Below are 26120 nucleotides of genomic sequence, written 5' to 3'. Positions count from 1 at the left end.
CACACGCATGTGGAGGCGGACTGTCACACTGTCAGAGAAGCTGCGTTTGGCTCTGGCATGTCGTGCGGTACAGGCGTCGCATGTAGAGCTGTGAATTACTGCCGAGGTGTGTGGGTTTAAGACGTTTCATTGAACGCTGACATCGTGCCATGAAAGCTTCTGCGCTGAGCTCCAATCACATCATGTAAACGAGCATTTGTAAGGTTCATGCTTTCTTATACTTTTACATTGTCTGATGAAATAATGTTTTCAAATGTACTTAATTGTATTTAGTTTCAGCAAAAGTTTTGATTTAGTTTCAGCAAAAGTTTTGATTTAGTTTATTACTTTATGGATATATATCTGAAGGAAACAAATTATTTTAGGAAAGAAGCTGCATCTGTATCTTTGTGATCGGTATCTGTAATCTTACTGGCATACAGTGCCATATTGCGATCTGCAGATGGGCTGTTTTCACCCTCTCAAGTGTACAGGTGAGATTCCATCATGTGATGAATACTACAAATGATTTTTATTTGGTTAATTTTATTTCTTTTTCCAGACATGTTTTAAAACAGTCGTTCTCATTTTTTTTTGCATGTAACAGTAACATTGGTTCTCAAGCTTTTCGACTTTGAGACCCCCCACATAAATTAGGAGTGTCTACAAACAGCGAAATTGAAAATGAGTAATTAAAATGTGAAATACCATTTTCTCTGTGGTTTAGCTTGTTTTACAGCTTGGTTTGTCTTATTTTAAAACATCTCAAGCCACCTTGAGGCCCACTTAGAATTTCTGTTCTAGGGGAATAATGATATACAGTGGTTGGACAACAACACTGAAACACTGGCCAATATAGTGTTGGAGGTTTCACACCTATATATGCGCTGCCTGGTGGCCAATCTTCACTGATTTTACATTCCATCAGTAAGAGCAGAGTGTGAAGGTTGAATTAGCTGAGCAATAGCACAGCTGTACATCAACATAATAGGAGACATATCCGAGATCAAAAGAGGACAAACTGTTGGTGCGCGTCTCATTGGCTCATCTGTGACCAGGACGGTCTTTGTGTTGTATCGAGAGCTATGGTATCCAAGGTAATGTCAGCATACCACCACGTTGGACGAACCACATCCAACAGGAGTAACTGTTGACGCAAAAGGAAGCTGTCTGAAAGGGATGTCCAGGTACTAACACTGTTATCCAAAAAACATAAAACCACAGCTGCTTACTCACTGCAGAATTAAATGTGCACCTCGACTTTCCTGTTTCCACCAAAACTGCTCGTTGAGAGTCAATATTCATGTTCGAGATGCTATAGCCAAACCTGCCTGGTGACTCGTTCCAATGCCAAACGGTTTCATTGGTGCCAACAGTGTAAATCTTGGGCTGTGGACAATGTGAAACATGTATTGTTCTCTGATGATGTCCGTCTTCGCTGTCTTAGTCTTTCCCACGTCGGTGGGAGTTATAGTTTGGAGAAGCCCCTATAGGCTTAACACCTGGACGGTGTCATGCCCAGAGTGAAGCACAGGGGTGGATTTTGGAGGATCATGTGCACCTAATGGTTCAAACATTATACCATAAATTAATGTATTTATTGAAAGGTACTTAAAATCTCAAGTTGAATTGTATTGGGTCTAATACACACAATGACTTGTTACAGAAACTTCCATTTGACATGCCTGACTAATATGACTAGTGTTTGTGTACAAGAGAGAACGAGCACACAGGCAGTAGTGGACACCTGTCCTCTGGGAAACTGTTGGGTGAAGCGAAGTCAGAGGTCACGGAAAGACTTTAATTAGATTGAAGGAATTTTTCTTGCATACTGAGCTGGTTTTTCATTCACTGAGGATCATTACATAGTTAGTAAATATTTCAAGAAAGGTATAATTTTACCACCGTTCAGAAGATTGTTCTCTTTCTGTCTAAACTGTATCGAGTGAAGTGTTCGAGTGAGTCTGTGTGTGACTGTCATTGTGTGCTCTTCTGGATGAAGGTGGTAGAATACTTCATATTTATGGCTTTGATCGTTTGACTTCTGTAGAGCAGTTTTCAGGCTAGCGCACTGATTCATGTACTCTAAACTCTTCAAGGGTCTGAGTGTCGTTCACCAGACAGAACTGAAGGAAACTAACATGAGGTTTACACACTCACAGCCTCATGCATCTATAATCTACAGCTCTCTGCTGTCTTATTTGAATATTTGGCTTTTTTATATTCAGTGTCAGGGTTGTTTATACAGGACCATGATCGCATCTTCTACCAAAAGATTGTGAGTTTCAACCCCATTCCTACAATTAGACAAAAAGCGTAAATAGTTAATCTTGTGAGATGTCATTTTTCACTCCAAAATCAAAGGAAAAATTATACATAAAGGCCTGGTTTCACAAACAGGGCTTAGATTAAGAAAGAATTAGGCCTTAGTTGAATTAGGATATCTAGATGCAAAAAACATGCCTTAACAAAAAACATTACTGGTGTGCATCTTGATCTATTTTGATTCCCAGTGCCTCGGACACTAACAATCAATTACTTGCTGAATTGACTCTCCCTCCTATTAATAGTCATATAACTGCTTTGGTCTTTTTGCATAAATATGGAGTACATTTATGCAGTCTTTAACTCAAGACTGAAGTGAGGACATCAGATGTGCTCTGACATTATGTCTGGATGGGCAGATGACTCTGTTTCCTGTGAGGTGGACCTTTCTTGTGAGAGCCCTTAAAAATGTTGCCTGGCAACCCCCATTATGTGTAAAAGTTAGATGAACAGGTGAAGAGTGACAGGACGCTGTTGCAATGAGGAAACTAAAAAAAAAAAAATGGATAATGAATTGAGGCAGGCTCACCTGTTCTACCAAGTATTTTACATTTTTATGTCACCAAACTAAGAGAATTCAATGCCCTGACATGTTACTGCATTTCTAAATCCACGTCTTTTTTTTGGAATGGATTTATTTTCTGTGAATTTTTTTGTTGTTGCATTTTCATGCAGTTCCACTCTTAATCACATGAGGCCACCAAAGACTCAAAGTTTCAGTTTGAGTTGTGCTTTGATTATCTGATTCTACTTCGGGTATTTCCAGTGAAGATTACCATATTGACATGCATGAATCTGTGACAACTTTCCTGGGAGAAGCCACAGTAACAGCTACGCAGCAACAGTCCCAGGCCTCTTGGTTAATTTACCATTTCCAGGTTTGAGCCAGCTGTGACATCATCCTCAATGTCAGCTCTTCTCAGACTACATTCACACTGCAGCTGAATGTGGACCAGATTTTTCTTTCTCATTATGTTATACATTGTTTTTCAACTGCAAAAACCACAATCTAAATCTGACAGTTTCAGTTTCATGTATATCACTTTTATAAATAGAAATAATTTTTCAACATGACAATTTTTGTCACTCGATCAACACTACTCACTAGCTTTGCCATCACATTTTACATATTTTTTTTCATATAACATTAATTTTTATATATAAAAAAAGATAATGGGAGATATCTTTGAATTAGGGACGCACAGAAATGAAGATTCTGGGCCGAAACAGAAAATTTAGGATGCACTTGGCCGAAAATTGAAACCAAAAATAAATAATAAATTAATAATTTTATTTAACATTCAACAGTCAAACCGCTTTTTTTTTCTTTTTTGCTAACTAATGAGTTTATGGACATTGAATAGATTTCTTGAGGTAAATGTGACGTTTAGTGACATTGTATTGTCTACAAGCTGTTTTATTGACGTCTTTCCCTGGTTGAAACTAGAGCTGAAGATCTTTGCCCGAACCCGACGGGACCCGACGGGACCCGACGGGTTTGGTCGGGTTCGGTCTTAATTTCTATTATTTTACACGGGCTCGGGCCGGGCTCGGGCTCGCGCTTCGGGTTGCGTGGTAAATGAGCGGTCAGGTGATGTGTTTAGATTAGCGTGAAAATGGATCTTGAGGAGGTGAAATGGAGGCTGGTCTCTGGAGGACTTATTTTATTTCTTTGTTCCAACTTCCAAGTGGCCTCTAGCCTCCGTTAGTCATGAATAAATGATGTTAAAAAATGTATAAATTACTCCTTTTTTTTACGAAAGACAAAGCTGTGTGCGTGCGGCGCAGTCTCTTTTTTCCTTTCTCTCCCTTTTCCGCCGAGTGGTGCGTGTGCCGGCTCGCGGTGTGAAGCGCGTGTCCGCGCTATTCTCCGACACTCTTATCACTGCTGATAGACGGCCTTTTGGACAGTCGGGCTGTAAACGGGTTCGGGCTTTTAAAAAGCTGTCAATCAAAATGTACTTGTCGGGCTCGGGCCAAACTCTGTCGGGCTCGGGCCTTTTCGGGCCGAACTTTTAAGGCCCGATTACAGCTCTAGTTGAAACACTGGGCGATTACATGACAGGATTGATTTTGGTAAGATATAATGTATCTCTCAACTTACCTTAACTCAGACCATTTCGGCTCAAAACCGAAAATGGCTCTTTTGGCTGAAAATGTTCCTACTTTGAATATATGCTAATAAATGCAGCCTGGGTTGAACATAAGGGACTTCTTTCAAAAACATTAACAAAAATCTTACTAACCCCAAACGTTTGAACTGTCTCACCCAGACAACCTTTTTTTAGTGCTTTCCTAAATATCTATAGAAAAAATTGCATCAAATCAGCTTTTTTGCTTAAATAAACAATTTCAAGCCAAACTCTTATGAGCATTGCAAATTTGCCTTACTTTTTTTTCTTTTCTTAATACAATCTGTGCAGAAAGAAACTGTGATTCAAATCCTGCTCAAAATATTATTAGATGTTTTGAAAAAAGCAACAACAAAAAATTCAAATGCCAATGCCCTTGCAAACTGTCCATGTGGAAAACTCTTGTGTTAGAGCTTCACCAGCGGATTGCCTTTTTGTTCTAAATGTGAAATTGTCATAACTTTGTTTCTAAAGAACCTTGTGAAGAAGTTTTTCCCTCAAGCAGCTTAAGCATAAATGATTCATAAGCATTTGAAATTGTAATGGCTCATTTGGTTATTTTACTCTCGAATGAGTCGACTGCAGTTTGTGGCCTGGTCTGGGTGTGAGCACTACTTACTGTAGCTATACCATAATGTAGTTGCATGGTCTCACACACAATAGTCTGTGATTTATTGAACTATTCCATTTTAGTGCTGTAGATTAAGAAGAATGTGCATTTCTTTTGTCTCTGTAAGAGCAATTTTGTGTTTCATTTGTTTTTATATTTCTTCGCTGGTCTTTATTAGTAGAATGCAAGTGGACAACTTCCTGCAAAATTATTTAATTTTTCACCAATTAAACAAAAATGTATAGGCTAAGGCTTTTTATTTTTATTTTCACTATATCACCCAAATTCCACTCAACTCAACATGAATATCCTTATCTGATGTCATCATCAGTGGTTTTTATTTTCAGTCTGTGAGTGTAAACCTAGTATCGTGGTGAATTTGAGAGCAGATCTGGTTTATTTAACCCACTCATCAGGGCAGCAAAGGGAAATTGGTAACACTTTAGTTTGGGGTCCAATTCTCACTATTAAGTTGTGTCTTAAATTGCATATTACCATTCATTGGCTGTTTATTAGTACTTTATAAAGCACAAATTAATGCCTTATTCTGCATGACCATATTCTACATCCCCTTATCCTACCCCTTACCTATACGTAACTCTCTTACTAACTATTAGTAAGCAGTACATTAGGAGTTTATTGAGGTAAGTCTGAACTAATAGTGAGCGTGTTCCCAGACTAAAGTGTGACTGGGAAACTGCTATGTGTATGTGTGTTAATGTACCTTTTGCTAGTGAATGGAGAATTGAGTCTTTTCACGTGGTCTGCTTTTCAAGACCCCTGTGACCTTAAGAAATGCCTCATGTCCTCGCTTTTCAGGGGACTGAAGCGAAAGTGTGTCAGAACATGTGTGTCTGTCTGTCTCCTTGACTGTAGGTCTAATAGACGAGTGAATAAGGCTAGCCCTCATGTATTTTCTGTCTTTTGCGGAATGCAAAATATTTGAAGAATATATCAGTTGTTTTTGTCCATGCAATGAAAGTCAGTGGGGTCCAAAGTTTTAATGTCCAACAATCATAAAGTCATAAGGTAGAATAAAAGTAATGCATACAGCTCCATTGGTTTGATCTTTTTTCCCTAAAGTAATGATCCCAGTTTGTATGATGAAGAGAGAACAGATGATATAATTGGTCGGTAGACATGCCAGTGAGGTTTTAAGTTATTGCTCTATTGGCATATTTGATTTGGGCTTTGTTGTATACATAAGTTGATCAGAGTACTAAATACTAGAGTTATTTCAGTTTGTTAATCATACGAGTGATCATATCGCATTAGTAGACTTGAATCAAACCACCAGTGTTATTTTAGTTTGATTTATTATGATATCACAGTATTTATCAATATTTTGAATTAGCTTATTTTTATATTTTCAGTTTTCATTTGAATTAGTTTTTTTGCGTTTGTTATTTTTATTACGTTTACAAAAATTGTTTAGCTTTTAATATATTTTAGTTTAGTTTTTTGCCAATGTATTGAAGGCAACATGTCTTAGTTTTGTTTAAGCTTTATTTCAATTAACAAAAATTATTTAGCCTAATAGTTTGTTAAAAATAACATCACTGCAAACCACTGGAATTTTATGGTCTGCTTTTGCGTTGTTTGCCAATGATTTCCTTTGTATGAGTTGTGTGGTTTGATCTGTTTTTGATCTCATAAATGAAAATTTCCTTTTCTTCCTTTCCAGACCCTAGTTTCTTCCCCTAACAGCCCTAGAGAGGCTATATTTAAAAAGCGACGGGCATGCAGAATAAAGGATTCCTCCTAACAGAAGGCTGTGCCTGACATTCTGCAGGAGCCAGGGTTAAATCCCTTGCATTTCTGGCATTCCCAGCAATTACCTTGTGCCAGTCATGCTATCGGGCCGAGGCTCAGCAGTGCACATACGGCACATAGTTGTGCGCCATGAGATTAGTTGAAGGCTTATGTGGGTCTGTATGAAGTGAGAGGAAAGAAGCTTTTGGGTTTCCAGGGCAGGTCTAAAAATGAGATCTGCCCTCTCAGGTCAGTCAGTCTCTGCATCATAGGACAGCTTTATATTCCACAAATGTATATTGTACTAGAGAAATTTAAAATGAGGCCCTCGAACAAAAATGCTCAAGGGATCCTAAAATGCTGGTATTGATATTTATTAGGGCTGTGACAATAAAGGTCAATACGGAATGGATTAATCTGCGTTCTTTTTTTTAACGCGTTATTTTTTCTCAGATTAATTAATCGAAATTAACGCGTTAAAAAAAATAACGCAGATTAATCCATTCCGTATTGACCTTTGAACCTGGAGCCGTTCTAGCCACCATTCGACTGTAAAATGAAGGAGGGAGACGAGAACGCGCTGGCGCTGCCTGGATCATTGATTGGAACATTTACTTATTAAAAAACAGCCGGCATTTCAACGTTGATTCACCGGTGAACGTAAGGGACCAAGGTCGAATCAATGTTGGATTATGTTTCGATTGTGCAAAACGAATCAACATTGAAATCGTGACGTTGTTTCACCGTTGATGTCGTGACGTTGTTTCATTGTTGATTTCGTGACGTTGTTTCACCGTCTCTTCTTTCAATATGGGTGAATAAAGATTGTATGTCGACGTTGAACCAATGTTGAATTATGCTTCGGTTTTGCAAATTGAATCAACGTTGATATTGTGACGTTGTTTCACCGTCTTACCTTTCATCATGGGATAATACAATTGTACATTCAATTACAACCTAGTTTGCAGTTGGAACATGAGTCATGACAATGCTTAATCTTTGTGATTAACTGTACACTAAAATATTGTTAACTGTCAAATTACTTGCAGCAAATGCAATGGCTTAGTTAAACACATTTAATAAAAATATAACACATGCTCAAGATTGTAAAACAAGTTTTATTCTGAAAAAACAAAAGTCTAAAAATACTTTCTAAAACAGATGAAAAACATCTCAAACTTTAAGTTGCAGCATTTTCGAAGTAATGTTAAAAACCTGTAAAGCAAGTGTAAATAATGTTTATAATTTAATGTTTAATATTAAATGTATAATTTAATAATGTTCAATTGTATTGTATTGATTATTTGCTAGGCACAATTATTTCAATGCTCACCCTTTGAACATTTGAACATTATTTCAATAACATGTTCAACACAATTATTTTTAATTGATTGACAGCCCTAATTTATATGCAATTAAAATGCGATTAATTTCGATTAATTAATTACAATGCCTCTAATTAATTAGATTAATTTTTTTAATCGAGTCCCGGCCTTGTGTATATAAGGATTGTGAAACTTGCATCATGTTATTACTAGGGGTGTAACAATACATCGATATGGATCAATGCACTGATCAAACGTCTAACGATACGATGCATCGATACCACACGTAAAATATCGATATAAGGTACCTTTATTTTGACACTCTCCACCTCCTCAAGTAACGTCCATCTACACATTTCCGCCAAAGCTTGCATTTTCGTTTACTCACCATACTGTCTGCCGGTGTGTCTTTATAATGTTAATTTTCTCAGCTGAAATAGACGCCTGACTAGGTGTTTTTTTTTTTTTTTTTTTTTTGTAACGCCTGACTAGTTTGACTGAACCCTCAACACATTTTGTCACAAAAGCCGGTATTTTCCACCGTCAAGGAATCGTGAGTTCATGTTTTACAGCAGAAACCGACAAGCACACATGTTTGTGAAGTTTGTGAACACAACCCAGCAAGTCAGTTTTAGTGAATCAGCGCGCAGTATTCAGGTCAGGTGACAAGGCTTTTAGTCACTTTGAAAAGACGCGCTAGCTGAGAGGAGTTTCATCAACGCTGACTAAGTGATCGAGGATGGATTATTTCAAACTTGATGAACCCGTGATATCTTCTTCGGGGCGTAAAAGGAAAATAAAAGCTGAACTTTTTCACGGAACCTTGCTAAAGCAGCATGTTACAGTGGTGAGGGAAAAGCTCACTGTATTGTGTGTAATCACAACAACAAAGTTTGTCAAGCGTCTATGTCAGCTGCGGAGATTGACGTTACAAAGATGAACCGAGTGATTTTTATTATGTATCATAACAATTACTTGGTTTTGTTTTAACTCTGAACCATGAAATGTGGAGTTTTTTAAAAGTCTGCTTTTGCTAAAAAACTAACTTTTAATATATAAAAAACATACTTTCAATGAACTTTAATTTTGTGAGTTATTGTAACTTAATCAAAACAACCCAGCTGCAGTTTGATTGATATTACTTGGAATGCACAATAAAAAAAAAACATGATTTATGAATATGAACAAGAATGGAGAATATCTGTTTTTGCAAATTAACTTTGTTGTAAATGTCCCAATTGGGAGAGGGTGTGCAATTTTCAAAAGTTTAATTAAACGATCATGTTATATATTTTGGTTGCATTTGTGAGTTAATAAAAATGGAACTGGTTGTGTAAACTTGGCACATAATATCTAAATATCCATAAATCAATCGATTATAGCCCTGAATCGAATCGTAATTGCATCTCAGAATTTTTTTGAGGTATCTGCAAATATCGCATCGCTGGCTGAGAGAATCAATATCATATCGTATAGTGATGAACTGTCCGATTTACACCCGTAATTATTACTGACTTCTAATGTGACCATTATGAAGGATAGATTTGGGCACCTCTGCTGCTTAACAGAATTCTGTAGGAAACACTGATTTACAAGCCTTTAAAATGTTCGTAGGTGTCAGATAACATATTGAGCACGACTGCTGTCAGTCTACTGATGGCCATTCTAAAATGGGGACTCTTAGACTGTTAAAAAGGCTTTGGCTGCATGCTCATATACTTTTATTAGGCATGAATGCTGATTTAAACTTAGTAATTATGTCTGTCTGTTCATAATGTAATATTTCACAATGCTGGCAGTCAGTTAGCCCATAATGTGCCTTTGGTCCGTACTCAAGTGGAAGTTGTCATCAAAACTTAGTGTTTTACTGTAAAGGTGGAGATGTGAAGTGATACATGTCTACTTCTGATGTGAATCTCAGAGGGTACATTGCTCCATGGTAGGCTAGGGGAGTAGATTCCTATGCTTGTGTGCCTGGGTGGGGGCAGTCCAGTACAGGACAGCTGCTCCTAGGCCCAACAGACTCACTGATGACATCAGACCCTCTGATATTTTAAAAGGGGCCACAATCCAGGGCAGCAAACTTGGTGTGGACACTTAGAGCTGTTGTCTCTTAAAACTCAAAAACATTCTAGTGAGTTCTAGGGAAAATCAGTGATTCAGCCACTGAACAGAATCCCACAAATTTGCCTCTTCTGGGATATGACCTACTAGCCCTGGGTTGGCAATGCTGCGGCATTGCCCCATTCCCCGTTTCTCGTCATCCAGCCCGAGGAGAAAGATGACCAAGTCCTCAGGCAAGGAGAAGGCTCCCCTGGAGAGCCAGGCACTGGATCTGGCTGACCCCAAGGAGGTCACCAAGGAGCCTATACCCCCACAGAAAATCCTCAAGATCTTCAGCATCAACATCATAGCTCAAAGTCTGCCCTTCTGTCGCAGACGGGTGAGTCCCAGGAGTCTACACACGACTATGCCCTAAAGCATGCCCATTTAATGCCATATGCTTTGGTCAGGAATTAAGTTCACTTTACTACAATTGTCTTGTCAGGATGTTTACTTGCATGTGTAAATGAGCAGATGCGTTCTTGGTCAGAAATGTGTATTTGTTATCACAGATGTGAGGTGACGCAAGTCTGTACTGGGTGTTTTAATTATGGTGATTTTAAAGCTATACTATTTTACTTTAAACATTTAGATCTTGAATAATACCAGTTTATACCCATTTTTTATTTAAAAAAATTTTTTTTTTAATATTTACTTGACTCCTTCGGTTTATGTATAAGATTTCGTAACTGTTCCCCAGGAAATTTCAGTCATAGTATTTATTGTGCTTTTGGATTTTGAATAGAATCAGTGCGGTTTAAAATGCATCGGCAACTGCTGGGATAGTGAGTCATTGTTCAACCTTCAGCCTCCCTGTCGTTCTTAAACCAACAATAGCAGTAATTGCTTGGGCACTGTCAGAAGACTCAATATAGCAGCGCTGGTTTGAGCATGTCATCCTGCTACATTGATGTCATTTTAGTGCTGCTTTTTTAGAAGGTACATGTATTATGTAAGTCGCTAAGGGACATTGACAAAAGGGTGTGCTTTAGTAAAGAAGCATTTGGGAATTCATCTTGAACATTTAGGTGGGTATAATAGGACCATATAGATGGGTGGATATAAAAATAAACTGTGTTCAAAAGAATATGGTGTCCATTTATGTTTGCGAGGCTTATTTCTCATGATTTCTTTAGTCGCCACTAAGTTCCCATCCGGTGACCTTAAAAAGACTTGCCTGGGAGTTCCTATTTTTAACCCTGCCCAGATCCAGAGAAAATGTATTGATTGGCTAGGAAAACAGCTGCTCACTGGTCTATGGAACCGTCCCACCAATCCCATAATACAGCGACACGTGTGCTGCATAGTCAAAGCGGGAGCGGCCGGAAAGACACTATACATGACAACTCTGATCATGGAGAACTCATTGCAATGTTACACCTCGCCAACTGGCTTAAAGTTTGACTCATGACCTTCCGGTATCAGCCATTTCGTTAAAAACTTGTTGGGGAATAAGGGCATTGGGGTATGACAAACAATCATGTTTGTGTCTTCAAGTGGATGGGCTGAAGATAATGAGGAAATTAATTTTCGTCATCATTAATCATACTTTGAGAAACTTCTTTTCTTTTTATAGACGCTTCCATATATGGCAGCCTCTATTGTAGTCTTAGGTGTCTAATGTCACTGGCTTTTGCATTTAGCTTCAAGTTATTGCTGTTATTACAGATGATCTCAGTCTTAAGAATCCTTTATCTGCAATTTGTCTGAGTAATGAAGTTATACGAAGGAAGGCCATTAGTTGTGAGAATGATGGATATGTGGAGAAAGTGTCTGAAAACACACTACCGTTCAAAATTTGGGGGTCAGTACATTTTTATTTTATTTTTTATATTTCAATAAAATGTTGTTCTTTTGAACTTTCTATTCATCATTTCCACACAAAATATGAAGCAGAACAACTGTTTTCAACATGGATAATAAGAAATGTTTCTGGATGACCAAATCCGCATATTAGAATGATTTCTAATGGATCAAATGACACTGAAGACTGGAGTAATGACTGCTTTAAACTCAGCTTTGCCATCAAAGAAATTAATTATATTTTAAAATAAAATAAATATTAGCCTTGGTGAGCATAAGAGACTGCTTAAAAAAAATAACATTTTGCAATATCTTAACGACACTAAACCTTTGAACTATAGTGTATAGTCACTTCCAGTGTTTTAGGAAGGGGTTTCCTCGAAAGGGAATCAATATATTTGGAGGTATCTGATATAAAAATAGAGAATAATTAATCTAGTTGTTTATAAATTACCCATGGTAATCTATTCATTTAAATTACTACCAGTGAGTGAAAACAGAAAATGTATTACCCATTAATATTGAAACCTTGCCGTATTTGCCACATCTCATTGTTCAGTGCTTAGTTTCTCACCCACCACCCATGTTCTCAAGAGAGGATGTGGTGGGAACCAACCAAATGATAGCGCAGGGGGAAAGCCAAATAAAATGGTCTTTATCACTAATATGCAGGCCTTTTCCACAGGGGAGGGGGCATCGCCCGTGGGTGATTCCCATTGAAACTTACCCAAGAATCATGAGCACTCACCGCTTTCTGAGGAATTGAAAAATTAAAACCAACCATCTCCACCAAAACAAATTAAGCAAGATATTTATTTGCAAAGATATAAAGTGCCACTGTAAGAGAAGGCTATATTCATAATCTATGGCAAAAATCCTATTATAAATTAGTTTAGTGGATAATACAGCAGCAAACTGTTTGGTATTGACTATGGAGGTGGAGAGGTTGGAATGGAAGAGACAGATTCTGTGGACAGGTGTCCACTGACATTAGGAGTACTTTCTTAAAGTGACTGGACTAATCTGTGTTCCACATGGGCACATAAGCAATCTGTGGGAGGCAGAATTCTTGCTGGTTGATAGGGGATCAAATACTTATTTCACTCAATTAAGTGCTTATCAATTTACAACTTTTATATAATGTGTTTTTCTGGATTTTTTGGCTGATATTCTGTCTCTATCCGTTCAAATAAACCTACCATAAAAAAAATATAGACCCTTCATTTCTTGTAAATGGGCAAACTTACACAATCAGCAGGGGATCAAATAATTATTTTCCCCACTGTTGCCTTTGGCTTGCTCAGTTGGGGATATTTTGGGGATATTTAATTTAATTTTATCAATCAATAAATTCCTCTTGAAACAAACTTTGTTGTATTATTTAAATTTAATACTGTGAAGCTGCTTTGATACAATCTGTATTGTGAAAAGCGCTCTACAAATAAACTTGACTTGACTTGACTTGTATATATGATAGATATGACAGAACCAGATAGGCTATTAATAACCTTTTATTGCGCAAAAGTATTATAATATGAAAGGCTCCAATACAGAGCGACAAAGTTTTTATGCGCATCCTGTGAGGAGATTGACGCGCTTAAAGCAACATGAAGTCATGGAGATTCGCATTGATAAATTCAAAGCACAAAGAGAAGAGATATTGATGCTTAGTGTATTATATTTATGCAAAGGTTTATTGAGCCTTTTCTTTTAACAGTTTTAAATTTCAGCTACTGTGCACATGAAGAACAATTCATACTTGCTCTCTACTCCAGTGTTGTGATCTAACAGACACCCGGTAGAAAGATGACATGATTTAGAAACCGCAATAAGCTCCAGCAAAATAAAGTTAGTTTATGCAAAGCCATAGACTTTTATCTACAAATGAAGTATAATAATAGGAACATTGATCTTGGAGTGAGTTTCATCGTGTTGACTGTTGTATCCGAATGCAGCGCGCTGTTTAAAATCTGAATGGAGAATGACTGAGGAGAGAAGTTTCCATTAACTTTACCTTAACGACTTAAATATTCATTAGTACCTCATATTAAGCTATTGAATGGCTCCAGAAGTCTTGGAATTTAGTGCACAAAAACCTTATGGTATTTTACAATGTTTAATGGATTTAGTGAGGCTTAACTATAACACAGAATAGTGCGCACGATATCGAATGTCACTGAGAAGCTGCAGCCGCGGCGGGGTGGATTTTTGGTGTGACGGCCCGCCGCCACAGAATAAATGTAGCGGAAACACGGTACCTTCCAGAAGGTTAACTTCCGGAAACATTCCTCTTGAAGCTTGTCTTTGTTCTCGAGGAGTGGTGTTCAGAATTAATGCTGTCCCTTCACTTTCTTCTTTCCTTGTAAAATCAGCCCTCCACTGAGACTGCAGAGTCTCTTAAATCGAGAGGAGGAGGAAGAGAAAAGATCAAAAATAGATATCTAAACCTCAACACCAAACAGGCATCCCCATGCCTAACCAATTGAGCAGCTGGTTTAGACACCACCTTGCAGAAGAGACTTGAGATCCACCAGCTGGCCCCAGTGAATGAAATTGCTTGAATTTCTCATGGTCCCCATAGGCCAATATAAGATCCTTGAAACTTCGCTCAGCAGGTTCTGCAGAGTCCACTGAGCATTTAGAAGCAGCAGCTTTTATCATTGTAGAAAGGAAATAACAAAAATGTCCTACAGGAATCAAACTTAGGTTGAAAATACGTTTGTTCATATCCAGATATTCTGTAAGTCCTTGTATGGACTTAGTTTCATGACAAGACACACACACCAAAAAAAGTTTAACTTTTTTAGCCCTTACTCTTATGCCATCTCAGAGACCCTCTTATAAATAGATGGCAACTGAGTTTCTAATGAAGAAATGCTGAGGAGACAAAACCATCTATTTTTCCCAGGCCTGGTATAGAAGACAGCTGTTTCTGAAAAGACCCCCAGGAAATGAACTTGTTTTCATGCCAGAGCACTTGGGTGCGTATTGCTTTTCTGTTCCGGATCTGCTTTGCCATTTGGGTAAAGTGATCCGGTCCTGCCCATCAATGCTATGTCACTGCCATGGTCACCATCAAGAGCCATTTGCTACTTGAGCTCTTACCTTTGGCCTGTAAGTCTCACTATGCCAGTTTCCTTAAAGGGATAGTTCAACCAAAAGTGAAAATGATCATATATTGACCCTCTTGTCATTCCATATCCATTTTTAGAGAGGAATACAAAAGGAGAATTTAAGAACCTTCATGCTACTTTTTTCCACATTTCTTTGTCCCTCAAGCTCCATATGACGACTGAGTTTTCCAAAGTCTTCTGAAGCCATAGGAGGTGTGAAGAACAGACCAAAAATTGACAGTTTGTTAAAAAAAATCTTTCTCCACAGCTCCCAGATCAAATATGGCATCATCTTTGACAATGACATTTGTTTCATGAAACATGAAAAATGGTGAGAATTTGATGTGATGTGAACAACTGATTTGAAAGTTAAAGCAAATCCAAAAATGTCAGTGAGAATTAATCCATCTTATGTGTTCCACTGAACATATAACAGCATATCATTTTGGAATGACATGGGTAAGTAATGACTTTTTTGGATCAAACTATTTTACTTCCCCCCAAGTCATTCAATCACTGGGCTTTCTTAAAGCTGGTGTTGGTAATAAAGAATCACAAAAACAGTGGACAAAAGCGAATAACACAACTTTTCTCTCTTAATCTTTCAATGACAATTTTCTTACTATGGAGTCATAGTGCTCTGGCATTTTACTCCTTTTTTCAGTGACAGCACGAAACAATTGTTTTAATTGCAACCTTTTTTAAAGAGTACTGTTTCAAAATATGGTTATTGTCTACATTTGATTGCCAGAACTCTTAAAGTCTCTTTAAGCAGTCTCCTTTATGTTCTGATTGTGCAAGAATTTCTGTGTGTTTTTAAAGTGAGCCATGTGCTAACAATCTCACACACAAGAGCCCGGCAGCACATACAAACAGATTTAAGTGTGGTAAATGCTACATGCTGTACAGTTCAGGCTTTTTTTTAAGCTCTGGCTTTGAGGGTTGTCAGTGCACTTGGATTTGTTTTGAAGTGTTTGTGTTTCTGTGCGCTGTGGTTAGTTCATGGGCTTATTTTTAAATGGAGACAAGATGGTGCTTGTCTTCATGTATGTGTAAGCTGAAGGGCAATGTGATGATCACACTGGTCTCATGAATCCTGTTGGATCAAGAGGCAGATGTGTCTCCTTTGGAAAACCCTCACAACTTTCCTTTTTTCAAGATGCATCAATAAAATGCATCCTGTAGTTTTGATGCTCGTATTTACTCACTTTGATTGTCAAGGTGTGCACAGACATCTTTAGAGTCAACTCCACTTGCATTATGTTGTATAGATCTTGTAGTGCTGCCTTTACATGATATTATTTCCTATACCTGTTAATTGTTTTGTGTTGTCAGTCTTTTCTAAGCTATTAAATAGTTGACTGCACTACAAGCTATTAAAGTACTATAGTAAGTTATTTAAGGGGACAGGGTCTTTATTTATTTATATATATATATATATATATATATATATATATATATATATATATATATATAATGTGTGTATATATAATGTATGTATATATGCATGTATGCACTCAAAGCAGTTCATATCACCTCAGCAGCATTGAAGGGGATTAAAGTGTTCATTTTAAAATAAAATACTCCTAAAATAAAATTGTCCTTTATTCCACTTCGTATTCCACATTCTTCTGCAGAACACAAGAGGACACAACTAAAACAAAAAAAAATTCTGGTTTGGTGAATTCAGTGCATTAGCACTATACATTGTGACTTGCTGATCTTTTTCCAGGTGCACCAAACAGTTTGCTAAAAAAAATTGCTAAAAACATTTGGTGGAAATTTCTGGGGAATTAATTTATAATTGAATTACATATTTACCTTAAAGATGTAGTTTGTTGCACAGTGATTCAAGTGTATCAATACATCCCTTTTATTTCTTGACCTGTCTGAGCAAACTGATTTTCTAAAAGGAATCTGATTCTACAACTCTATTTTAGAATAGAGAAAGATTTCAGGAGCACACATTTATTACCCCAGCCTCTAAGTAAACTGCCATTGTGCTGTGGGCATAGAAAATCAACCCGAGCCTCATTCCCACTCTTGCAGATCTGAAAAGAGCAAAAGTAGTTTTCACATTTATTGAAACTCTTGTCATTCTAACTTGGCATTATCTCAGGTGGAAATTGTTTTACCTAGATGACTTTTCTTCACCTTGTTGTGTATGGGCACTGTTTGAGTATCTAGTCAGCTGATGTGTCCTCCCGCCCTTCCGTGCCAGCTCCTATGGGAGGAAGATGATGGGATTGCATTGCCCTTGAGCTCCAAATAACGCCGGGTGAAGGCATCTGCCCAAAGCTATTCTGAGCAGGCCCATTCCAGCGCTGGACATACAAACAGAAAGTGTTGGGCAAACAGTATTGTGGCATTCTCCATATGGGAAGGCTGGACTCCCACCAACAAACATTAAGGGATGTCAGGGATTTTACTTGTGTAGCTTTGTGTAGAAAAAATGTAGATGCCCACACTATTGTCAAGTCATGATAGCACACAGAAGCTGAACTACTACTGAAGCTGAAGGTAAGTGGCTTACACACTGTGATCGGTGCAAGCCCAGCTGGCACAAAGAAGTGCTGACATTGTTTCAAGTTGCCCTTTGATGATTTTGGGCCACCCTCAGTACCCAAAGCTCCATCAATTCGAAAACCTGCTGATCTCAGACAGCGACTTTTCCCATGTGTTTGAAGACCTCCCACCTGCTGCAAGGCTGCCAAGGGGTGCTGACATTTCTTGCAGAGCTGGCAGTGCGGGTGAGAGGCTTTCTCCTGGCCCTGGAATGTGTCACGTGCTCCCAGCATCTGCCGAGAGCTAGGGGCCGTAACTGAAGATGGGGCTACTCGGTTTAAAACACTCATGCATTTTAATATCCGGGACCATTGCAATAATGAATGTTTGTGCTACATATGCTTTTCGACAGCACATTGTTGCTGTTAACAGCTTGTAATATGAGTCTGGTTATTGGGATATCTTGAGAGGGGGTAGTTGATTACTTCAGAATGGCAGGTCAAGTAACGGTTACCCTGGAACAACGTTCCTCCGTGGATAGCCTGACCTGACCCAACCTCAACTACACAGAGTTTTTGTTTGTTTGTTTGTTTGTTTAAGCCCATTGCTGTGATGTTCTCAACAGCACAGACACACACTTTTGTTGTTAAAGGAATAATTTACCTCAAAATGAAAATTGTCATCATTTACTTGCGCTCATGTTGTTCCAAACTTTTCGAACTGACTTTTTTCTGCGGAAGATAATTTGAAAAAGGTTAACTAAACAGTTTTAGTTACCATTGGCCTCCATTGTATTGACAAAAAAAAGAGAGACTTTTCTCAAAATATATTTTATGTCCCACAGAAGATAGTCAGTCATACAGGTTTGGAGCGACATGCGGGTAAGTAAAGGATGTCAGTTTCTTTCTGGACACTATGTCTGGTCTTCATTGCTAGTTCTTTGGGAATGTTTCTCACCTTTCACTCCCTCAACCCTTCTCCATCAGCCTATCCTCCCTACCCATGGCTACTTGGCTTGTCTGCAGTCCAGATCAGTCATTTGGCCATGGTGTAACTGACGCAGCTGTCTACATGGTTCATTTAATTTGGGCATAAGGTATGCCACTGCTTGTGTGGTCCAGCCTAGATTGCACTCTAGATTGATTGTGTGTGTAAGCGAGAGAGAGAGAGAGAGAGAGAGAGAGAGAGAGAGAGAGATGGGCAAGCTCTCTGAATTTAGTGAAAAAGCAGAGACTGATTTATAGCCGACACTGGATAACAGAGATTCTGGGAGGTGTTGCATACCCACTGCGTGCCTCACTGACGACTGAGCACGTGTAGCTAGCTGCATAGTTGGATGAGGATATCCTTTCAAACTGACCCCTGATTGGTTTCTCTATTTCAGTCCCATGATTTTGTCTCCAAGTCTTGCTCAGAGCAGTGTTGTTGTCAGTGTGACATCACCACTGAGTTCATCCATTATCATATGATATGGGCCGATTTGGTCTCAGCATTGTCTTGAACTGGCAAACAATGCAGGCACTTTGTTGCACACAATCCTCCATATGTACAGACACTAGAGGGATAAGAGGTCCTTCAACGTCCTTGGCCCTTGCTCTGTTTATATGTGGCCCTTTTATAGCCCCTTTTAGCTTGTGATAGGAAAATGGATCATTTAAAATCCTGCTCTCACTGGTTAAGCTCTCTTTGTCTTAAAGTCGAGGCTCCTTATGTTGTGTCTGCAATGACTCGTGTCAGTTATTTTCATCTTCGTTGTTATATTATTTTAAGTATTTTCTTGAAATTCAGAGTTTCTATACTGGTCTGATGAACTTATCTATCATGACTGCATTCGGTAGAAGTAAGGTTGCTGCATCCATGTTGAGTTTGCTGCCCAGCTCAGGAAACTTGACTCTGATTCACAGATTGATCAAGACCGTGTATCATGTGGGTGATGGAGCGCAGGCATTCTCTACGCCTATTTATAAAACCTGCATATTAGCCTGCACATCCAAGAAAACATGCACCCCTACCTGATGGTTGAAGGTTTATAACTTATGGGTATAATAATTCAAAGTGTCCAGAATGCTGTACGATAATGTATTTTGATTCTTTAGGGACTAATTCGTAAATTGATTTTGGTCCAAATACAGGCATGTAGGGAATACAAAATTGTTGCTTAGTCCTTGTCCTACTTGATTCTGAGCCCAATTAATTTGATTTCATTAATGGGATCTCACTGAGTTGAGATGCTGAATAGACGGTTTGGCGGTATGTGCATGAATGTTACCCATTGACATGCCTGGCTATTAATAGGTTCCTTGCATTACCATCAACTAGACTTGAGCATTGCCCAGTCATCTCTTCATTTCAAGCCGATCACAACCAATCATTTTAGTCAAGGGCCTTGGTCTTAAGAGGTGCGTCACTTAAGCAACAACAGCACAGTGTCCTTCCTTCTAGAAGTTGAAGTCCTTGTTTTTATGCGATATAATTCCTAACACTTATTTATTTACTGTTTACCAAACAGCCTTATGTGTTCACAGCCTTTGCAATGCATTTACATGGACGGAAGTTTAAAAAAGCAAGGAAAGTGTTGCTTATCAGGTTTTATACTCTTTAGCTACCGGGATTCCTCTGTTTTCATTGTTTCTGGAGATTTTCACACATCAGCATTTCCTGTTGTATGTGAAATTATACTAGGATTAGATTTACCACAATCAAGTGATTTTCCCATGGCAGAAATGTCACTCTTATGCGCATTATTTGTTGCCTTAATCTTTGAAAGATGTTCTACTTGCAAATACTTTAATTTGTATCTATTGTCGATCACTTGAATCTCATTAGACATTGTTTTGGCAAAAACATTTAGGTTAATAATGTTGAACAAAATGAATAATTGATGTCAAGTAGGCCTATTAAGTTGTGCTGCACAATGTTTAGTTATTTGAATAAATTTGAGTTAACTTTTTCTAAGTCAGGTTTGATGGCCTCACTGAATATAAAAGTTCAAGTTGTTGTGTTGTATAACCACATCGAGTTAAATATTCATGACTTGCTCATCCAGCACATTTCGAGAACCCTTTTACTGCTGACTTGACGTAAGGTGCCCAGACCTGCTCAGTCTGCAGATTACATGCGTGTCAAGTGATCCATGCTTTTAATATGATAATAAGACTGTAGAAAGAGTTTACACACAGCCTACTTGGTGATTCACTTATTAGGTGAGGTTATGTTTCATCTTTATGTAACATCTCTCTATATGCATTAAGCAGCTTAAAAAATTACCTGTTTTTCAGTTTTTGTGTATAAGAGGACATTAAGACATCCAGTGCTAGATAACATGTAATATCAGTGTGACATGCATTGGCGCTTTTTGCAAGAGATAGAGTGACATTTTTCGGCTACCGAAAAATTAATGGGTAAAAATGGCATTTTCGTTTTTTGGCTGAAAGATCAAATGTGAGTTCATTACTTCATTCTCTCTCGCTCTAGCCGTTATCACTGCGTGGTGTGACGCTCCGCTCAATATTCTGCCCTATGCACATGCGGAGCTCAGTTGCTCATGCTCATCGGAAAAGCAAAGTCAGCTCAAATAACGTGCTGACATACAATTTCTATGTAGTAGTATATTTGTTTATGTTTGCAATAGCCCTACTGTGCTATGTAACATGGTGTAGTTATAGCCGTGCTTGGCAACACTGGTAAAATTACGCTACCCTCTCATTTACTGATCCACTCCCCGCTACGCTCTGCTCACACATGCTCTGATAATAATAGCTTTGTAGGACTATACATTATTTGTATATCTGGCCCAAAAAAATGTACCTGTGATTGTTGCATAGAACTAAATAAAGAATAATATATTGATTTAATAATATATTTTTTGTCCAATTTTAGTTACTTTCAATAAAAATGTGGTTATTTTATTGACTTTATTTTATTTTATTCAGTATCATTAAAATGATTGAATTTCATTAATGTCTAATAGTAATATACAATTATACATAAATAATTATTATAAATAATTTTTAAAGAGCGTTTTCGGTTTTCCGTCAAGTGCATCCTGAATGTTTTGGCCCAGAACTTTCATTTCGGGGCATCCCCTACCTAATTGTTAATTTATAGGACCCCTGGCTTAATTGATTCTCCTCACTCAGACCTGATAATTGGATGTTATTAGCCACCTATATGGATCAGTAATTCTAGGCAGCTGACTTTTTGATAAATAGTTGATGAAAATAGATGAAAAATTGGGCAAAGACCCGCATTTATGCTCAAATTGACTGCCAACAGCAACTTTCTTCAAATTGCTTGCAGCTTCTTCTTGTCTTGCAGCTTGCAGGTAGTGTTAAGAATTTTAATGTCTAACAAAAAAAACAGCTAAAGTAGGAAAGTTTGTCAGTTTCGATTTGCTAAAAAAAAAAGAAGGAAAAAAAGGTAGAATATGTAAAAGGTTGCATTCAGAGTTATCAAACTTTTCAAAGCAACAGTCTATTTGGTTGAAATGAGAGAAGGCTGATAAATATTGAGATGATATTAAGCTATAATATCAAGGCTATTATGAAATATCTTTTACTTTTATAAAAGATCAGTATGCCGTTGTCTCAGTAACTTTTTACACCAAATTAAGCACCAGTCTCCATCAGTTTACTTCCCTAGTACAAAGTTTGGTCTTTACAGTGTGCAGATATACATTTCCTGAGAACTTCTGAAAGTATCTGGTCTCAAATGATTTGTGCAGTGCTGAGCAAATAAGATCACTGTGTCCTTAGACAAAAAAACATTTGAATTGCGGTTGCCTTTGCAGATGAGCATGAAGTGGAAAGTTAGTCGCATTTGCATTTTCTTGCTATGTAATATTTGGATGATTGGTTGTTATGAGACTCTCTTGGGCCGGTCTCTGAAGATCAATCATGTGGGATGACTTTGAGAATCTAGCAGGTCTTTTGATTCTGTGTTTAGTCTTATAGTCAGTCCCTGGTTCCTGATCTTCATCTCAGACGGTCTCTTTAGGCCCACATCTACTCACCGTCTCTATCCTCAAAGAACACAGTGTTCGATGGAAGATGGACTTGAAAGTGTATGATATCGCAACAGATGAATCTTAATGCTTGTGTTTTGGGGCTCCGTTAATAAGCACAACTGGGTTTAGTAGTATACATGAAAGCATGCTAATGGCAACATTGGTCAACCCTAAAGGATAAAGGGGGTGGGTGGATTCTTAAAAGCTTTTCTAATGAAGTAGACCAGCGTGTATATCACAAAAGTATGTGTTAAATGTATTTGCAGATTTCATTGTTGGAAGAGACTTGGGGTTGTTTCAGTCTAGTTTCCACCATCTCTAATATTGTAGACTTCTAAGGTCAGAGAGGAACGGCTTGTGTGTGTTCACTGTTCAGAGATCAGGAGTGTGGAATCTGTAGGCTTTGGCTATTCTCAGTGCTTGGAATGATGTCAGGAGCGCAGTATGTCTTCTCCAGGGTGGCAGAAGTGACTTCAGGCCAGATCACTGCTGTCTCAGCCTCCTGTCTCTCTCGGAGGACATTAGTTCAGTGAAAAGATCAGCTTCATTGGTGTCCTTTTCACTTTGTGCTTGTTTGCTGTTTGGAGACCTTGTGAAATTTGTTCTGCAGTTTTCTTCATTACTTATATGGTTCAATGACAGATAAAAAAGGAAATATTTAGTTTAAAACGCACAAGTTCTTAGAAATGGGTTCTTTATATTATTAATCTTGGTTTCATACAAATTTTCAAGAAAAGTTACTATTAAATCACTGTATAAACTGTGATTTAATAGAGCAATAACAATTGTACTGTACAGTTTGCATACATGTCTGTTTAAAAAAAAAAAAATTAAAGGTGAAACAACATTTTTACTAACAATTTATCAATTCATATTTTCTTTTTGGAGAGTTTCACCCAATTGCATGTTACAACCTTACCGTCACACATTATCTTTTGATAAAATATGACATTTTAAGAGACTTGCTGACTTTGATGCACAATCATGAGGATATGCAGAGGTCCTCTCTACTATAATTTTCTTTCTTGCATGTTTCTGCTTGTTAGTTGTACCACACAACTCTGATTTGGCAGACAAAAGTTTTGGAAAAAATAGTCTGTGTATAGTAGGACTGTAGGAGTTTGTGTTGTCATGATTTTACATGTCATTATTTTTCATCAACTGATTAATTGGTCAATTTATTGTGGTGCTAATGAGGGACTAAAAGCACTTTCTTTCACACTTGTCACACTTTCCCGTGCTCCTGTTCCATTTATATTAATGTTTGTCAAACACCTTGTGTTTTAGTTTGCTAATTAAACTCCTTATGTAGTCTCCTGGGGTGTTTAAGTGGTCTACATCCGCACCCAGAAACGCACACATTTTACTGCATTAGTCTCCCATCAGCATGCACAGACGCCCTGGCCTTTTGTTTATCCCGCTCTCCCCTGTTGATTTCCATCCCTATCTGTCTTCAATCATTCTGACGGAAGGGCTGCAGAGATTCGGAATACTGATTCGGAATGCTCCATCTGTGCCACTGATTATTAAAGGCAGTCCTAGTGAAGTCCTAGTTTGTTTGTTTTTTCATGAGGAATGATGCTTTCTTTGTAGATAATAACATCTGATACATGTTCATTTTTTATAGTGTATTTGCGTTCTAGCTGTCACCAATTTCAAAGAGGAATTGGGTGTGGGAAAACAGTAATTTGTGCTACAGTGAAAGCGTAACCCTTGCTAAACTAGTGATGTAATTGTTTTTTTCTTTCTTTTTCTATGTTCACCCTCCACTTCTGATGTTATCGCTGGATTGGCTCATGGTAGGTAAGCAGGATCTTTTCTAAAAAGCTTTTCTTCAATGCACCACATACATTTCCCCCTGCAGTCAACTAAGTATTTCTCATAGAAGTGCTGTTTATTGTGCACCATTCGTTGGTGAACAGCAGGTGGCAGTGTGGTCTAACAGCTGATGTTTTCATTGAGATTGGCAGCTCACTACTATAACCTCTCTAAGCGCTCCCATAATGCTTCATCTAGCCATTGCTATTCATTGATGCTGTTTATTCTCGCTATTTTAAATTGTTCCACACTGAGATTACACTGGTAAGTGTAATTGAGTGATGGCACTGGTCATGGTTGACCATCAGATCAAAAGTTTTCTAGCTTATTCAAGTGAAAATCATGTTTTTAATATCGTATTTTAAGTTAACTTATGTGTACACACAAAAAAATGCAAAAACTGTACCTTTAGGGCTACAACAGCTCGTCACTGGGGCAGGACCCTTAAAGGGACCAATCTGCAGGTTTTGGCCAATCAGAGTTTCAGATTTCTCTTAGTGTATGATGGAACAGACACCTTTCTTCGTTTTGTTCCATTCATTCGGAGGATATCAAACATGTTTGATATTTTAACCACACTTTTAAAATGCATTGTTTTCATTTGCCATGTGGCTCCTAGCAATAAGGCGCAAGTTTCTGTGTTTGTGAACTACTTAAGTCTCGTAGTGTGTGTGATTCCTAGTAGTAGTTTGTGAGTTTGTGTTGCTTATTTTTTCTCTGTTAGGCTACTATTTACAAAGACAGCAAGAAGTGTTTGATGCCTAGTGTTTTCAAATCTGTTCAAAGTAGTTTATTCAAGCCTTTACAGATACATTTTGCCACTTTCTTGTTCTAATATGGGCATTATGGGGGTAGGTAAGGTACAAAGTTGTCTCTTTAAGGGTACTGCCCCAGTGACGAGCTCTTGTATTTATTTATTTATTTATTTTTTACACTGTAAAGAATCAGATTATGAAATTAGTAATTTTGTGGTGGAAAAATGGAAACATAAATTCTTAACAAGTGTTTCATTGTTAATCTAGCCAAACTCATTGGTAAGAGTTTTTCTGGATGTCTATTGCTGTGGTTGTCCTGTCACTACCAAACTTGATAAATACAGAGTTCCTTTCACTCTAGCAGACTTTAGCAACTGGTCAGCCTTGACTTTTGGTTGAAGAGGTCAGTGGTCAATTTATGTAGTCATGGCTTGAAATGACGTCTCTGGGATGGTATGTAGTCTAGATAAGATAACACATGTAGGTTTTTCGGGTGCATAGTGAAGGCACTTGAGCTCAGGCAGCATGAGCTTGTTGCTGCCCGTTCTTGGCTTTGAATAAGAGTGCCATTGTTGGCATAGTGGAATTGTTCTGCCGCGCACCGCGGAGGTGGCCTGAGTGTTGTGTTAACCTTGGGCTGTGAGTCACTGATCTAAGGCCAGGGAGCGATCAGATAACTGAATTTTCCTGCAGCGCACTTTGTGACAGCACAGTGGGCGCACTGTATTGTGGAACCCCCTGCAGCCTCTCCAATAGTTCAGACTAAGCAAGCTGAGTGGCCGACACGTGTCATGGGGGCAGAAGTCATTGCCAGCGGAGGGGTGGTTGAGATGAGGGACCTTGGGAGCCTGGCAGTGCATCAAAAGCACTGTGTCTTTACAAGATGGTGGTTAAA

General features: G+C 38.2%; 1 protein-coding gene across 3 annotated transcripts in view; it reads left to right on the top strand.

Annotated features, from left to right (window-relative positions):
* fbxw7 (F-box and WD repeat domain containing 7) overlaps positions 1-26120 on the top strand; it is a 165353-nt gene that overhangs the window by 81541 nt on the left and 57692 nt on the right. Inside the window, exon 1 of one of the 3 annotated variants that reach the window (XM_082164373.1) lies at positions 9679-10566. The exons of 1 other annotated variant lie outside the window; for it this stretch is intronic. In XM_082164373.1, coding sequence (XP_082020499.1) covers positions 10351-10566 — 216 coding nt within the window. In that variant the 5' untranslated portion in view covers positions 9679-10350. Of the gene's footprint in view, positions 1-9678; positions 10567-18849; positions 20851-26120 lie in introns of those variants that run through there. One more of the 3 variants, XM_082164375.1, reaches the window with a different exon arrangement.

This window comes from Leuciscus leuciscus (genome assembly GCF_965113295.1).
Source record: "Leuciscus leuciscus genome assembly, chromosome: 3".
Taxonomy (NCBI): Eukaryota; Metazoa; Chordata; class Actinopteri; order Cypriniformes; family Leuciscidae; genus Leuciscus; species Leuciscus leuciscus.
The sequence above is the reverse complement of the archived record's forward strand: the minus strand, read 5'-3'. Positions and strand labels throughout refer to the sequence as shown.